We start from the raw sequence: 21601 nt of genomic DNA, 5'->3' as shown, positions 1-21601 counted from the left end.
CTTGGTTGGTGGGTAGTACAGAGAGAAGGTAGGAGTGTATCTATATAGTGATATAGGAATCCACTTTTTATTCACGACATGGTAACGGCCATGGGGACACACTAGCTCTGTGGCCTCAGAATCTAACTTTATTATTATTTTTTTCTGTCATCTCTTTTTCTTCTTTGCTCAACCAAGTGGGGGTTGAAATCTAGTGAGCGATATGAATAATATCTACGTGCCAAGGCCTCCTAACATAATAAATATGGTCCTCCACTCCTCCTAATGTGACCAAGGTTGAGGCTTTGGAAGGATATGTATCAATCAAAAGGTCGGTAGCTTTTGGCCTCCCCCGAATGGCGCCGCGCCCGGTCGCAGCCCGGAATGAAGGGCAGAATCTGTTGATACGAGAGGCTTGTCGTGGTCGGCGGTCCGGCTGTGGAGCACTTAGATGAACAAAAGAATCTTGCCCTACGCATGAGATCAGGAGGCAGAGGCAGGTCACTACCATTCTTCCTTTTATCTCTCTTACCAGGAGAGTATCAGGTACCTTCTTCACCTTTGGATCTGCTGCCATTTTTGCAAAGGTCTTCTGCATCCACGAATGCAGGAATTCCTACAGTGCGGGTACTTGGCAGCCCATGGGTTCCCTTGCTGAGTTAATTCAATAATTAAAAGTGAAAGATGCTGCCATGGGGTCCTAATCTGAACAGGCTAATAGAGGAAAGTTTTGGAATCTGGCAGCTGGATGCATGCATGTTGTCGTACTGTTGCTCTTGCTATGCTATGCTATGCTATGCTTGCATGTTATTCTATGTGTATCTAGACATATCCTCACGTTGCATGGTTGCTAAGCTATAGCTTGCATCTAGACTACAAGTTGGATAGTTGGATACGTGGCAGATTTTGGTTAAGGTTGTGCATGGTTGAATGTTCATTTAAATATTATGTGGTTATTAATTGGTCAATTCTACAAAAGAGACGTATCAGAATCATATCATGCACTCTCTCATGCATGGCATGGGCACAAAAGGCAGGCCATTCAAGAGAGTACACATTGTAGACATGACACAATTAATATGACCATCTTGCTGTAATCGGGACCATGCATGCCTAGATAGAGAAGAGAGTATCAAGTTGTTCGACATTTAGTCTATCACAAAATATTAAGCCAATTAAAGAGCAGCTAAGTGGAACTCCTCAGAGAGTATTATGGCTCCACCACCTGACTGTAAACTAGGACAATATGATATAGCATGCTGACACTGTAGTGTAGTTTGGCTAGCTAGCTAGCTCGGATATATAGATCTTTTACTATCAACATCGATACATCACGACATGACATATATGCCAATCAAGCATCTACCATCATTATGTACTTTGAGGCCAAGCAAGCAAGATGCATTCCTACAATGGAAATTAGGGGTGAACTATGAGGTGCAAGCTATCTTCTCGCAATCCAATGCAATGCAACATTATCTAGAAGCTAGTTGTTCCTATGATTTTGTTTCTTCTTAATTAACTAATTTGGGGTTAGAGTTTAAAGCAGTATACATATAATTAATATATTTATATATATATATATATATAGAGAGAGAGAGAGAGAGAGAGAGAGAGAGAGAGAGAGCATTTGTGCATTTGTGTGCATCTATATATATATATATATATATATATATATATATATATATATATTAAGTGTGGCCATAAATATATAGGCCTAGGATAGCATATACGTTCAATATCTGCACAAAAAATGTACATCAAAAAGAATGTGTGAATATAGATTGACATGTACGCAAAGATTAGTGTTTTCTTTTGGAAGGCATTATATTGACAGTAAACTAAAGTTCACATAGAAAGGCGAAAGAAGGACAATTCATCTATAGATATGAATAATATATACTTCAAACCAGCTAAATTGTAGAAAGTTGATGTTTGAAACTATAGTGCAAAATGTAGTCTTTTCAAAGATCTGATTATTTTCTTCTTCAAAGTCTCCACCAATGTCAAACAACATCTCACTGCTCTTTCTTATATTCTTCGCGACATATGTAGTGCCCCAATTAGTCCAATATTTGCCACAAGGGAGAAGGGAAGATAGTCAGGCCACAATTAGTGACAAAGTTCATTAATAAAATCTTTAATATATATATAAGGGCTATTAGTGAAAATATGATGAGTACTCTCTCATTCTCTGCAACACAGACTATAATTGATCTCCTCAGATACATTTTTAATTTATATCTGATGATGTACATAATACTTGCTGAAGTGTGGAGATCGAATCAGCCTAATCAATCGAATGCCATTTCCCTAGAGCAAGCATTCTAATAGATGTTCAAACGGGCTTCGAACAGGTTGGCAAAAGATGAAGTTTTTATTAGACATTTCAATGCCCCCTTAAGTGTTCGAATGTCCTGATTAATCTAGTTGGATAAGTTGGGTTTTCTAGAAAACTAATACATTAATTGTTTGCATCTCTAAGAGAGTTGTGTGAGTGTGAGAACATTGTGAAAGACCTAAAGAGATTTGTATAGAGAGAAAAGAGAGAAAGAAAGTGAAGTTTTAGGTTGTAGGTTGAGAGAGCTTCTTTTCTTGTAATCTCCTTTGTTCTATATAGTGAAATTAGTGAGATCTTCATGAACAAATAGTTTTAGTTGGGTGAACCACATAAAATCTGTGTCCTTTTAGTTTTATTTGTCTTTCTTCTTGATTTCTACGTTTCATCTCTCAATAACTATTATCAGAGCCTAGATTGTGGTTTAAGTGGAGAAATGGCAAAAGAACGAAAGCCTCTTATTGCGAAGTTCAATAGAAACAACTTCACTCTGTGGAAGATGCAAATGGAAGACCACCTCTACCTGCATGATCTTTATTTTTCTTTAAGTGGAAGTGAAAATAGATATAAAGATTGGGTGATGCAAAGTGGAGCGCATTAGATCGAAAAGCCTTAGCGACGATCAGACATACACTTGAAGCATTAGTGCCCTTCAACATCTCCAAGGAGAAGATGGTTGTAGATCCTATGACGACTTTGATGAGGATGTATGAAAAATAATTCAACTTCAAATAAGATTTTCTTGATGAAAAACTATTCAATATGAAGATGCCTGAAAGCAAGAGTGTTGTAGAACATCTAAACAAATTCAACACTATTATAAATCAATTGAAATATACTATATCAAATTTGGTGATGAAGTTATGACCATGTTGATTATATCTAATCTATTGGATAAATGGGGTAACCTAGTTATGGTGGTGAATAACCCATTAGGATCAAGGACATGAAGGCTAATGATGTACTAGTGGGAGTTCTTCTCAATAAAAAATCTAGAGAGAAAAACATCTCATCAACTGAAGCACTAGGAAATGCTTTGAGCATTGAAGGTAGAGGAAGATCTATCAATAAAAATGGTAAAAGTAGAAGATGGTTAATTTGGGAGTTCTTCTCAATAAAAAATCTAGAGAGAAAAACATCTCATTAACTGAAGCACTAGGAAATGCTTTGAGCATTGAAAGTAGAGGAAGATCTATCAATAAAAATGGTAAAAGTAGAAGATGATTAAAATTAACGAAGAGCAATTCAAAATCTCCGTAAGGGTGCTAGTATTACAATAAGAAAAGGCATATCAAATATGACTATAAGCCATTGAAAAATAGATGGAGAACAGTAGTCAAGACAAGAGTTAATTAGTAAATCTCTCTAAAACATCCTCTTTTGATAATGGTGATTTTATTTTTCTTGTAATAATCAAAGTGAATCTTTGATATTAGATTCAAGCTCAAGGTTTCAAGCTACATCGAATGTAGCTGTGCTTTCTAACTATGTACAAGAAAAGTTTGGAAAGATATATCTTATTGATAATAAACTATGTGACATGTGCCTAAATTAACTAAAAATTAAATTTATGCTGGTCAATTGTCATACTTAGGATACATTAGTATATTCACAAATGACTCACGGAAGATAACAAATCTATAACAATAGCCCGAGGCAAGCATGAAGGGACTCTGTACACAGCAAGCATCAAATAAGAATGTAATTGTAGTTGCATCATCTGGAGTTGGCACTATGATCTACTATCGGAGGTTGGGCACATGAGTGAAGGAAAAAGTGACGATATCAAAAGAGAAGCTAGATCGTCTTAGTTTAGTGAACATGGATTTTTGTGAAGATTGCATCTTTAGAAATAGAAAAAACTAGTTTTACAAAAAAGTTATTAAGACACCAAAAGATGGAAACTAAAAGTTATTCACATTGATGTTTGGGAACCAGCACATGCATGTATATTCTCTTGGTAGCTCTCTTTATTATCTTACTTTCGTAGATATATGATTCAACTATCAATCTTTGGGTTTATTTCTTAAAACATAAGTTTAACATGTTTGAAGTGTTTAAGAAATTAAAAGATTTAATTGAAAATGAGATAGGACTAAAATTGAAATGTTTGAGATTAGATAAAGAAGGTGAAAAATGTAGATATAGTTTAAAGAGTTTTATGCAAAGAATAGAATAAGGGGGAGAAGATTATTCCAGAAACACCACAATAGAGTTGTGTTATAAAATGCAAAAATAGAACACATACATAATGTACTAGGTGAATAGGGATAGATGATGCGTTACCAAACTAGTTATGAGTAGATACAGTGAGCACCACAACGTATCTTATCAATAGAGGACCAATAGTTACATTGAGACCCAAACTATTAGAGAAAGTTTGAGCAAAAAACGAGGTAAATTTGTCACACTTAAGGGTTGTTGGTTGTACCTTTTATATTTATATTAATGCTGAAAATAGATCTAAATTTGATGCTAAGTCAAAATTTTATACTTTCACTGGATATGGTACTAATAACTCTGAATACTATCTTTTGGACCATAAAAGTCGTAATGTTATTAGAAGTGAAGATATTCAATGAAGCGGTATTATACAAAGACAAAAAAAGAATGTAAAGAAGCCTCCACAAAGATAGAGTATATAAACTTAAAAAAAATATTTGTAAAAAAATATCATAGTACAGTCGGACAAGAAAGTCGTAGAGCTAGAGACACCACCCACTATGATTAGACGATCAAAGGTTACGTAATCACTAGCTCATTATTCTCCGTCTCTTTATAATTTATTATTGATAGTTAATAAGGAATTGGAATGTCTTGATGAAGCATAGCAAGTTGACACCAAGGTTGCGTGGAAGTATGCTATGGACGAAGAGATGAATCTTTAAAGACAAAACAAACATGAGATTTGGTTTAGCCATCTAAAGGAAAGAGTGCTATGCAGAATAAGTAGTGTGCATATTGAAAGTGAATCCTAATGGCTCTAAGAGATACAAAGTTAGATTGATGATGAAAGATTTCCAATATAAGGCAAATATTGATTTTATAAAAAAAATTCTCACTGATTCTAAAATTATCTATTATTGAACTATGTTCATTATTTTGGCTACAAAGGATCACATCTAGAGTAATTAGATATGAACATCATTTCTTCATGGAAATTTAGAAGAGGACATTACCATAAAGCAACAATAGGAATATGTGGAGGTAGAAAGTGAGAATTTTGTATGTAAACTCAAGGATAATTTATATTGAATGAAACATGCTCCAAGGCAATGGTACTAAAAATCTAATAACTTCTTAGTAAAATATAGATATTCATTGCAATTCTCATCATTATTGCTACTTTAGAAAATTTAAAAATTCCGGCTCAAAGATGAATGAGATAAAATATCTTAAGGATCAATTATCTTAGATATTCTCTATGAAATCCATTGAAATAGATAAAGACACTCTTAAGATTATCCTAGAAAGAGTAAATTGGCAAGGTATTAAAGTGATGTAATATGGAGAATGTTGAAATAGTTAGCACAGTTCTTGCATGTCATTTTAAACTTTCAAGTTGCCAATTTGCAAAGATACAAGATGAGAAGACAGAGATGGCAAAGCTTACACATATATAAGCAGTCAAGAGCTTGATGTATGTTATGGTATGTATATGACCAGACATTGCACTACATGGGAAATTAAGGCAATGCATTAGAAAGCTATGAAGTGGGATTTGAGAGCAAGTAAATAAATCCTTGGACTGCGGATTGAAAAGATAGAGTAAGGCACTCCTTAGACTATCTCAGAAAGAGTACATTAGCAAGGTATTAAAAAGGTGTAATGTGAGGAATGTTGAAATAGTTGCCACAATTCTCATTTCAAATTTTTAAATTACCAATTTGCTAGAAGACAGAGATGGCGAAGGTTCCATATGCATTAGTAGTCGAAAGCTTGATGCATGCTATGGTATGTACAAGACTAGACATTGCACTACATGGGAATTCGAGATAGAGAGCATTAGAAATCGATGAAGTGGGTACTTTAGTATCAATATTCTCAAACAGGCTTTCGACAAGTTGGCGAAAAGTTTTCATCCAGCATTTGAATGCTTCAAGAAGCATTCAAACGCCCCGACGAATCATTGTTGGATAAGTTAGGTTTTTGAAAAAAAAAACTTATATATTAGTTTCATATCTTATATATGAGCGTGAGAACATTTTAAAATACCAAGAGAGCTTTGTAAAGAGGAAAAAAAAAAAAAGAAAAGAGGAAGGGCATAAAGTTCTTAACTGGTTGCAGGTTGAGAGGATTTTTTTTTTCCTTATAATATCTTTCATGTTGGTGGAAACAATCTGATTCCAGAAGTCACAAAATATAATCCAAAATAAGTAAATAAATTAAATAAACTATAATTTTAATTTTGGTCACTATTTTTGGTCACTATTTTTGTGTTGGACATTACTTTTTTAAGACTAATTCGTCCTCAATTGATTGCTTCTAGAACAATAGACGTTGGTCTCCTAAGATACAACTATTAACTTGCACTCGGAAGGAAGTTGCTATTAGAATACATTGTCAAACCAAAAATCATGTTGTACTTCTCTTTGATGCAGACAGAATACTCAAAATTCAAATAAAATGAATACTATTCCGTGAAAAGCATGATGAAGACATGCGAACGGCTAAACAAATTAACTTCTTTAGATGTGAAGGGACATACCACATCGGGTTCAACCAGACCCAAACCCGACTCGAACTAGATAAGATCCGAACCTGTATTTTGGACTTGATCCACGTGTAAACTGAACTGAGCCAAGCCGAGTGTGTATGTACGAGTTAGTTTGCATAATATCTTTTACCCACAAATATATACCCTATTTGCAGCCCAAAGCCCATAAAAAATTTAGCATTTATATACCATACTAATATTTTTTAAATATCTAATATGATATTAAATTTATTATTTTTTTAATTTTTTATTACCATAATATTCATTTTAGAGTTAATTTTTATTCACTATCTCGAACATAACAACTCTATTTTCATCTGTTAAGTGTTAACAAATTTTACATTCCTAATCATCATTCTACATCAATGACTGAGAAAATGATTGATTCCCATTAAATATTATCCCCTTGTGAGCAAGTAAGTTTACGAGGGTATTGAATCTGTCAAAATCATATCACAGCCGAAAAGAAGGAAAAAAACAAAGAAGAAGACTGGAACCATTGCGTTGACCATGAGAAGAACCGACACTTACAATCAAGCAATGGCTTAATTATTTACACACTATCTTCATGTCGCTTTTCTTGTTGTGCAACTTTTATATTCCCTTAATCCGTGTCTTTCTTAATTCATACCCAAGATGCTCATCACATGTGCATTTACTTTCACAACAATACTGTTGACAAATAAAAAAAAGAAATCTGACAGATTCCCTTCTAGACAACTTGATTGTTGTTATCAAGCTAAAAGCATGATATTTACTCCTTTATCTTCCTTGATTTCTTAGTTGGAATCATGTGTTTGATGATCCTTTTCCTGTTGTTTTGTTTTAGAGAGATGCATGTGTTTGGTGATCCTTCGCCAAATTAAAGAGGAATAAAGCAGTAGTGCCTTGGTCATCTGCTTTCCTTGTTCCACTTTTTGGAATATATTTGGTGGTGCAGCCCCACCAAAAGCCAAAAGATAGTGGCCTTCGCCTAGATTTTTATTCTTGGGCGACAAGTTCTCTATCTATCCTTCGCTGCTGCTTGGACATAAATTCCAACCAGACGATCTCCTTGTCATCTTCGTCTTGCAAGGATTCCTGGGTGGGATTACATTCTAGATAAAGGAATTAGAATTTTCTTTGGTTTGATGTTATAAGGATTTGAGCTTTCATACCGTACTTGACGTTAACTCTATGGGTTTTGAGAGAGATTTCTTTCTTTCCATCTCGGAAGTACGTATGACAGCAATGTATCTGAGGGATTTTGGCCAAGACTTTCTCCTATATTTCATGGCCTCCTTTTTGTCGGTACTATTACAGCACTTCTTTTACTTATTAGGTCTATTTCAGCATTACCTCTTTCCAGAATTAGAGATCTTTTCACAAGATCTAACATAAGGTTTGTACAACGAATTATGATTAAATATCTATACTAATGACAACAACATTAGATATTACACATGAAACAAAGTGGTAAAGGTATCGTTAGGAGATGAAACATGGAAACCAAGAAGCAAGGACATAGATTTTACTTGGTTCTTCAGACTAGAGCTACCTCTAGGGGAATTCCTCCAATTTCACTATGTATAATAAAATATTAAAAATATCATGTACTTGACATAAATATTTTATTAATTAAGCTAAAGTTTAAATGAGGTTCATACATTATTAATAATAAATTAATGATAAAATTTTAAAAAAAAAAAGCTTAAATAGTACTTTATTATTGTATATTTACTTTAGAACTAATTTTTATTCAAGCTCATGTATCAGGATAGCTTTAAAGCTCTTTAGTTGACAAAAGTTGTTTGTCATTTCTTGGGCCTAAGTAGACTTAAAAGTTCGGAATATTTGCATATATATATAAATATATATGCATTTGCATCTAGGGATACATTATGGGCTGGGCAAAACATGACCTGATCTTGATACTCTTTCTTAGGCCTAGCATGCACACTACTTTGAATAAATAAAAAGGAATTGATGAGATGCCACAACTCCAATATCTAATTATATTCCAGTCTAGACATGCATACAACTTTCAAATACATCCTCCAGAAATATTTTATTCTCCTCTTCTTTCATCTTGGTAGATGAACACTAAAATCAGCTCTCCAACTTTTTTTTTTTTTGCTCAATTTAATTAATAGTTGATGGACTCATAGTCCTTATTCTTGCATACAATAAAACCAAATATTATCAACATATATGCTTAAGTAGTGTAAGGATATATATACTACTTTAATTTGTTATCTCATCTATCATCTTCATCTTTATTTTTCACTACTATTTAGTAGTGGAAATGCCCTTTCCAAGTAGTCGATGACTATTCATAGTTATTACCTTGACACTAAAGAAGAGTTCGACCCAATGCTTTATTTCTGTCCTAGTTGATCCTGATTCGATATTAGAAGTATATTGATTGTTCCCCAATAACCGAATACTTTTTTCTGCAAATACTGTTTATTTGATTCCATCCATAAATCTATTCTCTTCCCTATGAGTAGTCGTTTTGCATCTCCGTTGATATTAATTTTTTTTAATCTAAGTTTAAATCAAGATATCAGATATATATAATGGGTTACTTTAATTTTAGAAGTATTCCTTCTTTTTTTCCAATTTCTTTTCATGGATCATATTTGCATGGGGCACGTGCATGTCTTGTTATCAAACCTACGTCCGACCGGCTCCAACGGTCATCCAGCTCCGTTCCGTTGCACGGAACCTACCTTTCTCCCGTTTGTTATAAAATTTATGAGATATTTTCATTTCAGACCCTATATTATGCGCCTATTCCGTTACGTCCATTCTTTTCACCATCTTTGGTTCCATTCTTATGAATGTAAATAGTAATAAATGCATTATGTAGGGGGCGGAATGGAAAGAAATCCCCGAATGTCATAAATTCACGTATATAAAGAGGAGAGCTAGAGAGAGATAGACAGAGGCGTAGGAAAAAATATATATATATATATATAAGGCAGGGCAGCTCCTTCTCCCGGAGCTCCGCCTTGTTCCTCTCTTTCTCCACTTCGCCTTGTACCATTTGATCCAATCGAAACCCTACCTAGAGGGGGGAACCAATTCCAGCTAAAGGTCCCTTCTTTCCCTTCCGTTGCCTCTCTTTACTCTCGAATTTCACGCTGCGATCGCGGTGTTTCCTGGACGGGGTGGTTCGTTTGTTCGATTCTTGTTGTTGGGTTCTATTCGTATCTCTTTCGAGTTTTGTTTCATTGGGGAAAGGTTGGATTTGATTTCGGGCTTGGGGGAATAAAAATCTGCCTATTTTTATCCGAATCCTATCGTTTAAGCTGGATTTGAGGCCCTTGAATGGAATTCGATTTGTTGGAGGGACTTATATTCTTTGGGTGCTCGATTGGATTTGGAATTTTTTTATTTTCACGGTTCTTTACTTTCAATTGGGAGTTCTAGGAATTTGTGGTGTCAATTATTCTTGACATTCTTGAAAGTGAGCAATGGGAATCGTCTTTCACCCAAGATCTAACTTTTCCTATTAATTTTCTTCTTGATGTGGGTACCTTTATGATGTATAAATGTTTCGACCTGATAAAGAACTAGCATTAAGCCGTTCTATGGATGGACCGTCATGAATATATTGATAGAAAAACTACGCGTGAAACATTGCAAACAATATATCGTATCTGCTAGAATAATGTTGGACTCTGTTTGATCATCATGATGATTACCCTTTCAGTCCTCTTCTAATCTATTAAACTGGTTAGTTGGAGAACATTATGAGTAGTTCATATTATCTTTTGGCACATTATGATGCTAAAGATTAGTATATATGATCACAGTTCTAATTATAAACTATGATTTTAGTTTTGGCTGGGCAATTGGAATTTCAGTTTCCGAAGTTCAGGGTTATTTGGACTTTGGACATTTTATTCTCTATTGAGAATACTCAAAAGGCTAATAAAGATCAGTGGAAGTTGTATGAGTTTGAAACAACCTATGATATTTAGTATGTCTGTATGTGTACACTTGCAGTCTTGCAGTTGTTGTTGCTTATTTACTCATATACTTTAAATTGTGAAAGATTGCTCTTATCATGGAATTTACAAGTATACCTGGGATTATATTTTTTTGTGCATTTCAGATGAAGTTGCCAAAGAAGTCCCAAATCCTTGTTGCATAAATAAGTTTCAAAGATATATTAGGCTGTCTGATTCTAATTCTAGTTCTTTCTTTAATGAGTTCTAGTCTATATATCAAAGTAGTCGAAAGAACCAAAATGGGCTGAATATAGCTAAAATTGGCTAAGAATACCCAAGACTTGCCGTCGAAACTGCCAATACTTAGTAAATCACCAAAGAATTTTGAGTTTGACCAATTTGGGGCATTGGATAATGGGAAATGGATGTAGATCTTACATGCTAATTCATTGAGATTCCTATGTGGCCATTTAGGGTTCCTTTGACATCAGCTTTGCTTCGCCTCGGTTGTAAATTTACTTTGAAGTATATTAATAGATGGCTCTTCACCATGAGGAAATGTGACTGATCAAATTCAGTCAATTGAAATTATTTCGAAGTCAAATCAAAATAGAAGTCTACTATAAGAAAAAGGTAATCCAAGGCTGAAAAAAGATATTTCCACTAGATTCATAGTTTTCAAATGAAAAACATGAAATTTTTAACAATGAATAAAAAAAATATGATGCCAATCTTGTCATTATTTTTGCACTTTTATTTTTTAAATTTCTATGATAATTAACTTGCAACTTCTTTCTTCACTATTTTCTAAGCAATATCTTTAGTGGAGTATACTCATATTAGTTCTAATTTCTAGTTTGTCACAGTTAGTACCTATTCAACATATATGCTTATATATGGCTATAATTTAATCTTTGTTCTGTTCTTTGCTCAATTTAAGGATAATGCAGCACAAAGAAGAGATATAGAGAAGAAGAGTATGATGCGAAACTGGCTTTGCTGTAGTTGCCCAGTGAATGAGTCTTATGATGAACATGATAATGAACATCTCAAAGGCCCATCTGGTTACATATATGGTGTGTTCTTTGTCTACTTTATTACACAACTTATTGATTGATAACAGCTTTCATGAGGCAGTATAATGTTTCTTTGCATTATTGCTTCATTACTTTAAAACTTTTATTGCTAAGAGTAAGCCCTGATTTTACTGATCATTTATCGAGAAAAAGTAATCAATGGTTTGTATTGTGAACACTAATCTTGTTTCTTGTATGATCTTAAAAAATACTTTGTCTTCTTTCATTAGTACTTATATTTGTGTTGGAAGTTGGAACTTATGGCACTTACCTATTGACTAGTGAGAGTGGCAATTAAGATTTTGTTAGAACTTTCTTACAATAAACATATTTTTCTGTGACACAAAAAGACGGCTAGATCCTTAGGGATATTTTTTTCATTAAAGTAATTTTATTGCAAATTAACATTTTTCCTTGCGTCTCAACCAATTCCAGGTCCCAACCTGCATAGTGTTAATGGTGTGATTTAATAATTAACATTTTGGCAGAGATATAATACGCCTTTCAACATAGAACTTCTCTTTGGATTCTTCTCGTTGTGACTCTTCCATCCTTAGATACCAATCAAAAATTATTGTAGCAAGCAGTTTGCAATATAATCTCGCTTTTACATTTTTACTTATACAGGTCTTTCCTCTTTAGGAAGATTTTTAACACTATGTGGTTTATGATTCTTAATCTTAGATAGTAGTGACTAATTTAGAAAGCACGGATACTCCAAAACAGGTGGGGTATCCATATCCGATACATAACGGATACAAATACGGATACATATCGGATACGCCCAAATATGTAAAAATCTACTGTGTATCGAGAATATTTGGATTAAAAATAAATTATTTTAATTGCTAAATACATCTTGATGTGCTTAGATATGTAATGGATATGGTTTGTATTTGGTTATTGGTTACAACAATGGCCGTGCCACAGGCACGGACCGTGCCGACCACCGGCCGATATAGCACGGCATGTGCCGTGGCAGTTACCGACCGTGCTGTCAAAGGAGAGGAAAAAAAGGGATACTCACATTTGCCTTTGCCGTTGCTATCGCCGATCGCTGCTCGCGTTCGCCATCACCGATCGCTGCTCGCATTCGCCATCACCGATCGTCGCTCGCCTTCGCCATCGCCGGTCAGGTGCCCTAGCCCGAGGGAGGAGGAGGAGAGATCGAGAGAGAAAGAGAGAGATATAAGGTTATCGGTTAAAACTTAAATTACAGATCCGGGTCTCTCTCCTTCTCCTCCCTCGAGCTAGGGCACCCGACATTCTCGAGCGACGGCGACGACGACGGTGATCAGCGACGGGTAGGTCGACGGCGAGCGGTCGAACTATTAGGAGGGGTGCCGTGCGGCACCCCTCGTGCCATGTCTCGGTACGCCGTCGGTACGGCAAGTGTTGACCGACATGCCTCGTGCTGGTCAGCACGGCCATCCATGATTGGTTATATCGGGTGAAAAGAAGCTATCGACCCGTTAAACTATTGACTTGTAAGCTATCAAGCCCTATTCCCTTCATTCCTCTCTCGACAATGTGCCCTAGCGTCATGCCAATCTTCCTTCATAGACGACATGGCGTGCCTTCATCTCTCAATGCCAATCTCCCTTTCTTGACGACGTGTTTCTTCCTCTCTCCATCGATGATAGCGTCGACGATGACACCACTCTTTCCTCTCTCGAATGATGATGACGACAACGAAGACAATGATGGGTGACGATAACCCTTGTTTCTTTCTCTCAATGCCGATCTCTCTTTCTTTCTCTTTTCTGTTCTTTTCTTCTTTTTTTCCTTGAAGTTGGCTGCAGTAAGAGAAATATGTTAGCATAGGCCATAGGTTTGTATAAAATGTTTTGATGTTAGGAATATGCTAGTATAGGCCGTAAAATTTGTATAAAATGTTTTGATATTAAAAATATATTATTATAGGCCAGCAGCAGAAATATTTTAGTCTGCAAATGCTTTGATGTTGGCAATACATGTACAAATATATTTTTTATTAATTAATTTATTAATGCATCCTTGCTGTATTTGCTGTATCCCCGTATCCGTATCGCCATATTCTCGTACCCGTATCGCCTTATTTCCATATCCTCATATCTGTATTGCCGTATCTCAGTATCTATATCGTTGTATCTCCATATTCCGTGTTCATACTCATGCTTCATAGTGACTGACTGACAGTAGTCCAAATCTTGTTTGCAATCCTTTGATTTTTCTAAGCTAGGGCTTCTTGTCTAACTTCATTTGGTTGCATTAGAGGGTGCTTCCATTTATTTAGTGAAGCTATGACCCGTTAGTATTATAAACATATTGTCATAAATAATTAAAATATTGAATTAGAAGTTCATTAAGTCTACATAAAGCTTGTACTGTTCATCAATTTATCTTGCCATGATGAACTACCTGGGGCTTTATTTTTTTGCAGTTAAAAGAAAAGTTCCCACTTCAACGGACCTATTAGACTATTTGTTGCTTCAGTATTTACTTTCTGCAAGTGCCTTACAAGCAAGCTGAACCACTGCAGTTCATTGAAAAAGATCTATTGGTTGTTGGGCCTGTGAAGACTTTAGCTTGAAAGACAGATACCTTCTATTTTATGATTTTCTATTATTTGATGTTTTTGACCTTAAATGGCAGCTCTATTTTTCACTGGAGATTAGGGTCAGCCAAGATTATATTCCTAGGCAGGCACCTGAAAGCTTCAATCCATACTAGATTTTCTTCTGAAGTGATTCCATTTGATTTATGGCTACACTCTTGCTCCTTTACCTGTTATTTGTTTTTTGGTGTTTCTTCTTCTGTTGATGCTTCTACAGACTAATCATTGTTTATTTTGCAGGAACTCAAAAGAGTTCAAAGCTTTCTTCTGCTCCCACAAATGAACCCCAAAAGGCACCTCCTCCCATTGAAGTGCCTTCATTATCTTTGGATGAACTAAAAGAAAAGACTGAGAATTTTGGGTCAAAGGCTTTGGTTGGTGAAGGATCGTATGGAAGAGTATATTTTGCAGTTTTTAATAATGGGAAAAAAGCAGCAGTTAAAAAACTGGATGCTTCACTGGAGCCAGAGTCCAACATTGAGTTTTTGACTCAGGTATGACTGTTTATATTATATCAGTTGTTCTTGTTCTGTTTAAACATTCCCTATTTAACTTTATAGGGGAGTATAATTTCAGTTAAACTTGGACACTGTTTGCTTCTTTATTCCTTAAGAATTCATGGTTGGTTACTTTCTGACATTAGGTCTCAGTGGCATCAAAATTGAAGCATGAAAATGTTGTTGAGATGTTAGGCTATTGCATGGAAGAAAATCTCCGTTTTGTGGCCTATGAATTTGCAACCATGGGATCTCTGCATGATATTTTGCATGGTATGACATTGGCGTGCCATATAATTTAATAATACAGTATTTAGTATTCATAACTATTTGCAGATTTTAGTCTTTGGTCTTAAATGTAAAACTGACAGTAATCCATATCTGGAAAAACAGGAAGAAAAGGAGTTCAGGGTGCACAACCTGGCCCTCTACTTGACTGGATGCAACGGGTGAGAATTGCTATTGATGCAGCAAAAGGATTAGAATATCTCCATGAGAAGGTTCAGCCTTCTATAATTCATCGAGACATCAGATCAAGCAATGTCCTTTTATTTGAGGACATAAAAGCAAAAATAGCCGACTTCAATCTCTCAAATCAGGCTCCAGATATGGCCGCTCGCCTTCATTCAACTCGTGTCTTGGGAACCTTTGGATATCATGCACCAGAGTAACAACTCAACTAGTATATTGAATTATTTACATATGGCCACATAATAAGTTCAACTACTAGGTTACTCCACAATTTTTGGTTTCTGCCTTACAGTTCAATTAAGCTTCTGTTCTTCATTATGGAAAAAAAAGCGTTGTCAGGTTATACAAAATTACTCATAATTAACCTATCACAGATTAAGTCTTAGAAGTTTAGCCTTCATCTTGATGGTTATAAATTATTTGTGTGTGATATTTGGAGGATAGAATAGTAAAATACAATAATAGAAATAAGGTAATGCAAGTCTTTTGGTGTATGAAGAAATAAAAATGTCAAAATAATGATGTATTAGGTGCATTTTTTTATTCTCTTTTACTGTTTATACTTTCAATATAGAATTTCTGCTTTTCTACTTTTGTTTTTGAACTTGCTTTTTTATATTCTAGATAATTTCTGAATCTTCAGAAGTAAGAAAAGAATCATTTTGTGACTTTTTGGGGCCCTTTTGCTGTATGGATTGTAGTATTGGCCGATCTCAAGATGGATCAGCCGATATGGATTGGGATTGGCCAAAGTTGATCCTAACCCAAGACATAGCATGATAGAGAGCTTCTCTCTTTCACTTCTTTCCCTCCCAAGCCATTTGATGCAGATCCAGCCTCGGTTGACATCCAACGAGCTCCTCTGAGGAGGATATAGCTCCCTCAACCTTCAACAAGTTCGAATATTTTTTTTTTCTTTCTATTTTCTATTTTTTCCTTTCTTCTCTCTTTTTTATCTAGCTCCTCGATCCCCTCCCTTTCTCTCTCTCTAGCCTCTCCTCTCTCTTTCTTCCCCTCTCTTTCTCCTGTTCTCATCCTTCCTCTCTCTCACTCTAAGTCTATTATTGCAGTAATCTTTTTGCTACAGTAACAAAGAGGGATAGAGGGGAGGAAGAGAGAGAGAGAGAGAGAGAGAGAGAGAGAGAGAGGATGGGGAAGGCTAGAGGAGAATAGAGAGAGGGTGTGATTGAGAGAGAAAAAAGAAAATATGGGAGAGAGACGTGGAAGTAGGGAGTGTGGGAGAAAGAATTATTTTATTTGTGATAGGGAAAGAGTGAGTGAGAGAGATGGAGAGATTAGTATTTTTAATTTTTAGATCTTATATGAAAGTTATTTATATTTATCTATTATTATTTTCTAAAATTTAAAAATTTTATATTTTACAATAATTTTTAGAATTTTTATGTAATTAAAAAAATAGTTTAGCGGCCGATACAATCAATATGGTCAATATGTATCGTTTTATAATCCAGATCTCAATATTTTGAACTATGTTTTACTGCCACACCTCTTCTCTCTTAAATTATATTGCTCATCACATTATGATGGCACCCTTCACACCAAACATGTTTCTTAAATATATATTTATTGTGATGAAAGTAGATAAAAAAAAGGGTTTAATATATTTAACTCTGTATTTATACTCAAAATCACTTTATCCTTATTCTTCAAAAAGTCTCAAATCAGTCCATATACTTATGATTAAAGTGAAACCATAAATTTTTTGTTAAAGTTAATCAAGCGTGCTCAAATGATCAAAATACCCCATCGTATTTATTAGGCAAAATATATGAGTTTTTAATCTGATTTTCTTTTAACTTATATTTGTCTTGTTCCTAGATATGATATAACTATTAAATTTCATATTGAAATTTTAGTAACATGGATATTTTCCGTTTTGATTGATTTGATTTATCTATATTTTCATACCCAAATTGATGGAGGACAAAGAAGAAACATCCTCCAATGTGCCAATGTGCCTAAAAGGCTTAAGAAATGTAGGGTTTAGAGAATGATAAGAAAGAAAGCTTCGTAGAGTTTGTCGTTACAACTGGAGAGAGGAAAGGAATAGAACACTGTAAGAAGGGAGCATAGAGAAAAATAATGAGTAAGAGACTTCAAGCCTTTTTTCCTCAAATAATGATTGTATATACCTAGGTACTGGCTAATTCAGCCCTTTATACAGAGAAAACAACCCCTAAGTGTAGACCTGTAGATTTTTATATGAACTGTTCTTCATAGCAATCCTTGTTGAGAAGTTTTAAAGACTATAGAGTTGAACTCTGGGTGATCTTTTAATCACTGAATGAATACAGAAAGATAACTTTCATCCTTTATATCATAGCTGTGATTCTAGATACTGCAGTCAAATGCAAGGTGCCTCTATCTTTCTGTTGCCTATACAAATGTTTGCATTTTTGTGTAAATTTAATGCAGAATGCTGTTTTTGTCTTCTTAGAAATTAGAATGGTCATGATACGCAACTTCGTGCAGGTATGCTATGACTGGCCAGCTGACCCAGAAAAGTGATGTGTATAGTTTTGGAGTGGTACTTTTGGAGCTTCTTACAGGAAGGAAACCGGTGGATCATACCATGCCTAGGGGGCAGCAGAGTCTAGTTACTTGGGTAAGCTTTTGATTTGAATAATTACAATCCTCAATTGATTGTTGATTGTTGATTGTTGATTGTTGTTGATTTGAATAATTACAATCCTCAATTGACATCTGATGATACTATACAAATCAAAGATTAGCGGTTCATATAGTAAGAAACTAAGAATCATTCGTCTAACCATCAAATAAAGAAAAATGTGAAGTGTAGACAATAAGAAGGATAAAAGAAAATCAAGAATCAGTTTAGTGTAAATTAGAAAAGAATTATCATCCTTTCTCTCTTGATGCATACATTAAAATGATGCCGCTAAATCCTTCTCTTAGGAGTTGGTTGGCTGACATAAGTTTGGCTTCCAGAAGCTGTAATTATCTCAATGTGTTTTTCAATAGTCAATAAGTTTGTGGATGACATTTAAGATCTTCCGGATTGTTAGAAGCTCCACAAGAAAATTCATGCATATGTGTTTTCTTGTGGCATGTGAAATCTTCCCTCATACTCAATTGGACATATTACCATTTCTCTAATCTTGAATTGTTTGATGATAGGCTATGATTGTGCAGATAGTTGATTCTCGTGAAAGGTCTATGACTCTCACAAGAATATTTTGCAGACCCTTTAGCCATCTGACAACACTATTCCCCTTGCATAGTAACTGATAAGACTCTGATACTGTACAAGTGATGTTGTTATTGCTTCTCTAACATCTGAAGGAAGAATCAATGTTCATGTAATTGTACATATAACTTGATTCATATTTCTCCTAGATCAACTAAAATAGTGCGTCTGGTTTTTGCATATTATGCAATAGTTCAGAAATTCTGAAACTCTGAAATTTACAGGAACCCGTATTGTTGGGTGATACCTACTAAAGAAGTATTTGCATGTGGTTTATGCAAAAAGAGCCTCTAAAATGAATAAAAATATCATGTTGGAATACAATTCTTATAATATCTCTAGGTGTTCTTTTGGTTTGTCCTAAGCCTTGAATTTAGATAATAAAACTTTACATGCTTTCTGTTTCTTTACTGTAATTTTATGTATTTTCTTACATCTAGAATATCATATTGTAAGAAACACTAAATCATAGTTTGTCCATTATATGTTTGGTAGATACATGGCAAAGTCAAAGAATTTAATATTTAGCTACATATCCTTCAGTCCTTGCTTAACCTGCATTGGGATGATACTGCTTTTTTCACCCCTCATGCAGGCAACTCCAAGATTGAGCGAGGACAAGGTAAATCAATGTGTAGATCCAAGGTTGAAGGGGGAATATCCACCAAAAGGAGTTGCTAAGGTCTCTCTCTCTCTCTCTAAATCATCTCATTTGACATAGAAAATGATAAACAGTATCTAAAATGTCACTGCATTCTCTAAAGATTGACCATTAGGTTCTTTCTATGGCTGCAGCTTGCTGCAGTGGCAGCTCTATGCGTTCAATATGAAGCTGAGTTCAGACCCAATATGACCATAGTAGTGAAGGCACTTTCTCCCCTTCTCATAAACAGGCAGGCTCTGCTAACTGCCACCGCTCCAGCCATGACTCCACTTACTTGAAATCTGTGGTTAATATGTAAGAAACAACATTCTTCATTGGTATGGATATGTTTTACAATCAACTTTCTGTTTACTCTGATATTCTCTTACTTCAGAACACGAGCATACATCTATTGAAATATTGAAATCCACTCTGCAGATTGCAAATTTATTTTGTTGCTTGAGGTGATTCATTTTCGGCAAGAGGCTTTGTTTTTCATCAACAGAATCCATATCATGAGGAGAAATGTATATTGATAGTAGTCTGCTATTACTAATGTCTCAGCTCTGCCATATGAGATAGTATGTGCTGATGAATGTCCTTAAATTGTTTAATAACTCTAATTCCTTGTACCCTCCAATTAATAAATGTTGGTTTGATGCATGGTTTCATTCTATAATTCTCTTGTTCGGAGACTTTTTGGTGTTTTAGCAAAGATTATATGCAAAAATAGAATACATAGAACCTTTCTTTTTCTTTTTCTTTTCTTCTTTATTCCTTTTATATTTGAATGTAATATTTGATCTAATCAGGATCTGGTTATCAAAATTAATCATGCCAACTCGTGCTGGGCTTGAACATAATTTCAAGCTAAGCTTTACCATGAACTCACTCCATCAAATAGGCTCAACAAGACTCGAGAAATTATATTATATTATATTATATTATATATATATATATATATATGAGTAATATTTTGATGTGATCCAAGCCTGGTCAGATTACCTCATAAAAGAGATTGGATTCGCTGGGACGAAACTAGTTATCATCGGAATTTTCTTTTCAGTAGTAGCAGTCTCAGGCTATGGCATTCGAATGCCACAACCTCGTCAAAGATTAAGGCTCTCAATTTTGGCATTCAAACAACCATAGCTCGGCATTTGAATGCTATAGTCACTATCTACACTCAGGTTTTGGCATTCAAACGCCGTTAGCTCAGCATTCAAACACCATAGTTGCTAACCGCTCTCGGTTTTGGCTTTCAAACACTGTCTAGTGGCATTCAAACTCTTGAACCCGGGTGTAGCTCATCCAACAACATTTGAACGTCGTCATGAGGTCATTGTGGTAGGGTTAGTTTGATTTATTTTAAATTTTGGTTAGCATCTAAATATATAGAAGACAGCCATTTAAGATTAGATAAGAATATTGACATTTCTATCATCTCCTACCTCATCTTTCTCAACCTTCTCCTTTGATCCAAAGTTAACGTTATTTCCTTCCTTCTCGACTATTGATTCTCCTAGTCTAGTAAGATTGGCCATTTTCTCCCTCCTCCCTCAAATTCTAGTCGTCAATTTGCTCCCTCCTCATCCTTCAATCCCCCTTCTTCTTCTTCAGGACCAACCATCTTTTCATCCTTCCTTTCTAAATCACAAATCTATCCTTTGTCATCATCATCACTATTATATCTTTCACTCCCATCCTATATATCTCACAATCTCTATTAAATCCACTGCCTAATTGCTATCACTATATCTATAAATAAACTAACCTTAGCTTGGTTCACAACATAATATCATATTATAATTTAGTTATGTTCTAAGATTTACTTAAGTGAATTATTATATAATTTGATCTTATTGAGTTTAGTTCTAAATTTTAATCATATCATCTCTTTTCTAAATACAGAAATACTTTTTATAAAGCTTGATTCAAATCTAAATTAAGCTTAATTTATTAGCTTGAATTGATGAAGTAAGGCTTAAATTTGTTCTATTAATTTGCTCGTTTAGGCTAAAAAGCTTGAGCTCGAAATTAGCTCCAATTAAAATAATTTCAATTTAAGCTTAGATCAGATATAGGCTCAAAAGTCAAAGTCATCTCGGTCAACTCGT

At 34.8% G+C, this 21601-nt stretch overlaps 1 protein-coding gene across 5 annotated transcripts; it reads left to right on the top strand.

Annotated features, from left to right (window-relative positions):
- The first annotated feature begins 9974 nt into the window (after nt 1-9974).
- Nucleotides 9975-20171, top strand: LOC140772489 (PTI1-like tyrosine-protein kinase 3). 5 transcript variants are annotated; one of them, XM_073114581.1, is made up of 9 exons: nt 9975-10112; nt 11913-12048; nt 14885-15138; nt 15288-15414; nt 15535-15808; nt 18106-18238; nt 19437-19523; nt 19637-19799; nt 19879-20171. In XM_073114581.1, exons 2-8 carry the CDS (start codon nt 11952-11954, stop codon nt 19781-19783), a joined length of 1119 nt encoding a protein of 372 aa, XP_072970682.1. In that variant the 5' UTR covers nt 9975-10112; nt 11913-11951; the 3' UTR covers nt 19784-19799; nt 19879-20171. The 5 variants fall into 5 exon arrangements, with proteins under 5 accessions (XP_072970682.1, XP_072970680.1, XP_072970681.1 ...); XM_073114579.1 differs by having other exon boundaries at nt 19637-19822; nt 19923-20171; XM_073114580.1 differs by having other exon boundaries at nt 19923-20170.
- Nucleotides 20172-21601: the final 1430 nt, after the last annotated feature.

This window comes from Typha angustifolia, chromosome 12 (genome assembly GCF_048772165.1).
Source record: "Typha angustifolia cultivar Huaian chromosome 12, ASM4877216v1, whole genome shotgun sequence".
Classification (NCBI taxonomy): Eukaryota; Viridiplantae; Streptophyta; class Magnoliopsida; order Poales; family Typhaceae; genus Typha; species Typha angustifolia.
Note: the sequence above shows the minus strand (reverse complement) of the source record. Positions and strands in the feature narration are given on the sequence as shown.

What these genes read in the sequence shown, in the direction of transcription:
- LOC140772489 (XM_073114581.1), top strand. Translation starts at nt 11,952, where the DNA reads ATGATGCGAAACTGGCTTTGCTGTAGTTGCCCAGTGAATGAGTCTTAT. An exon ending in CCCATCTGGTTACATATATG is followed by an intron (nt 12,049 to 14,884) that starts GTGTGTTCTTTG and finishes TTTATTTTGCAG; the next exon opens with GAACTCAAAAGAGTTCAAAG. An exon ending in TTTGGATATCATGCACCAGA is followed by an intron (nt 15,809 to 18,105) that starts GTAACAACTCAA and finishes AACTTCGTGCAG; the next exon opens with GTATGCTATGACTGGCCAGC.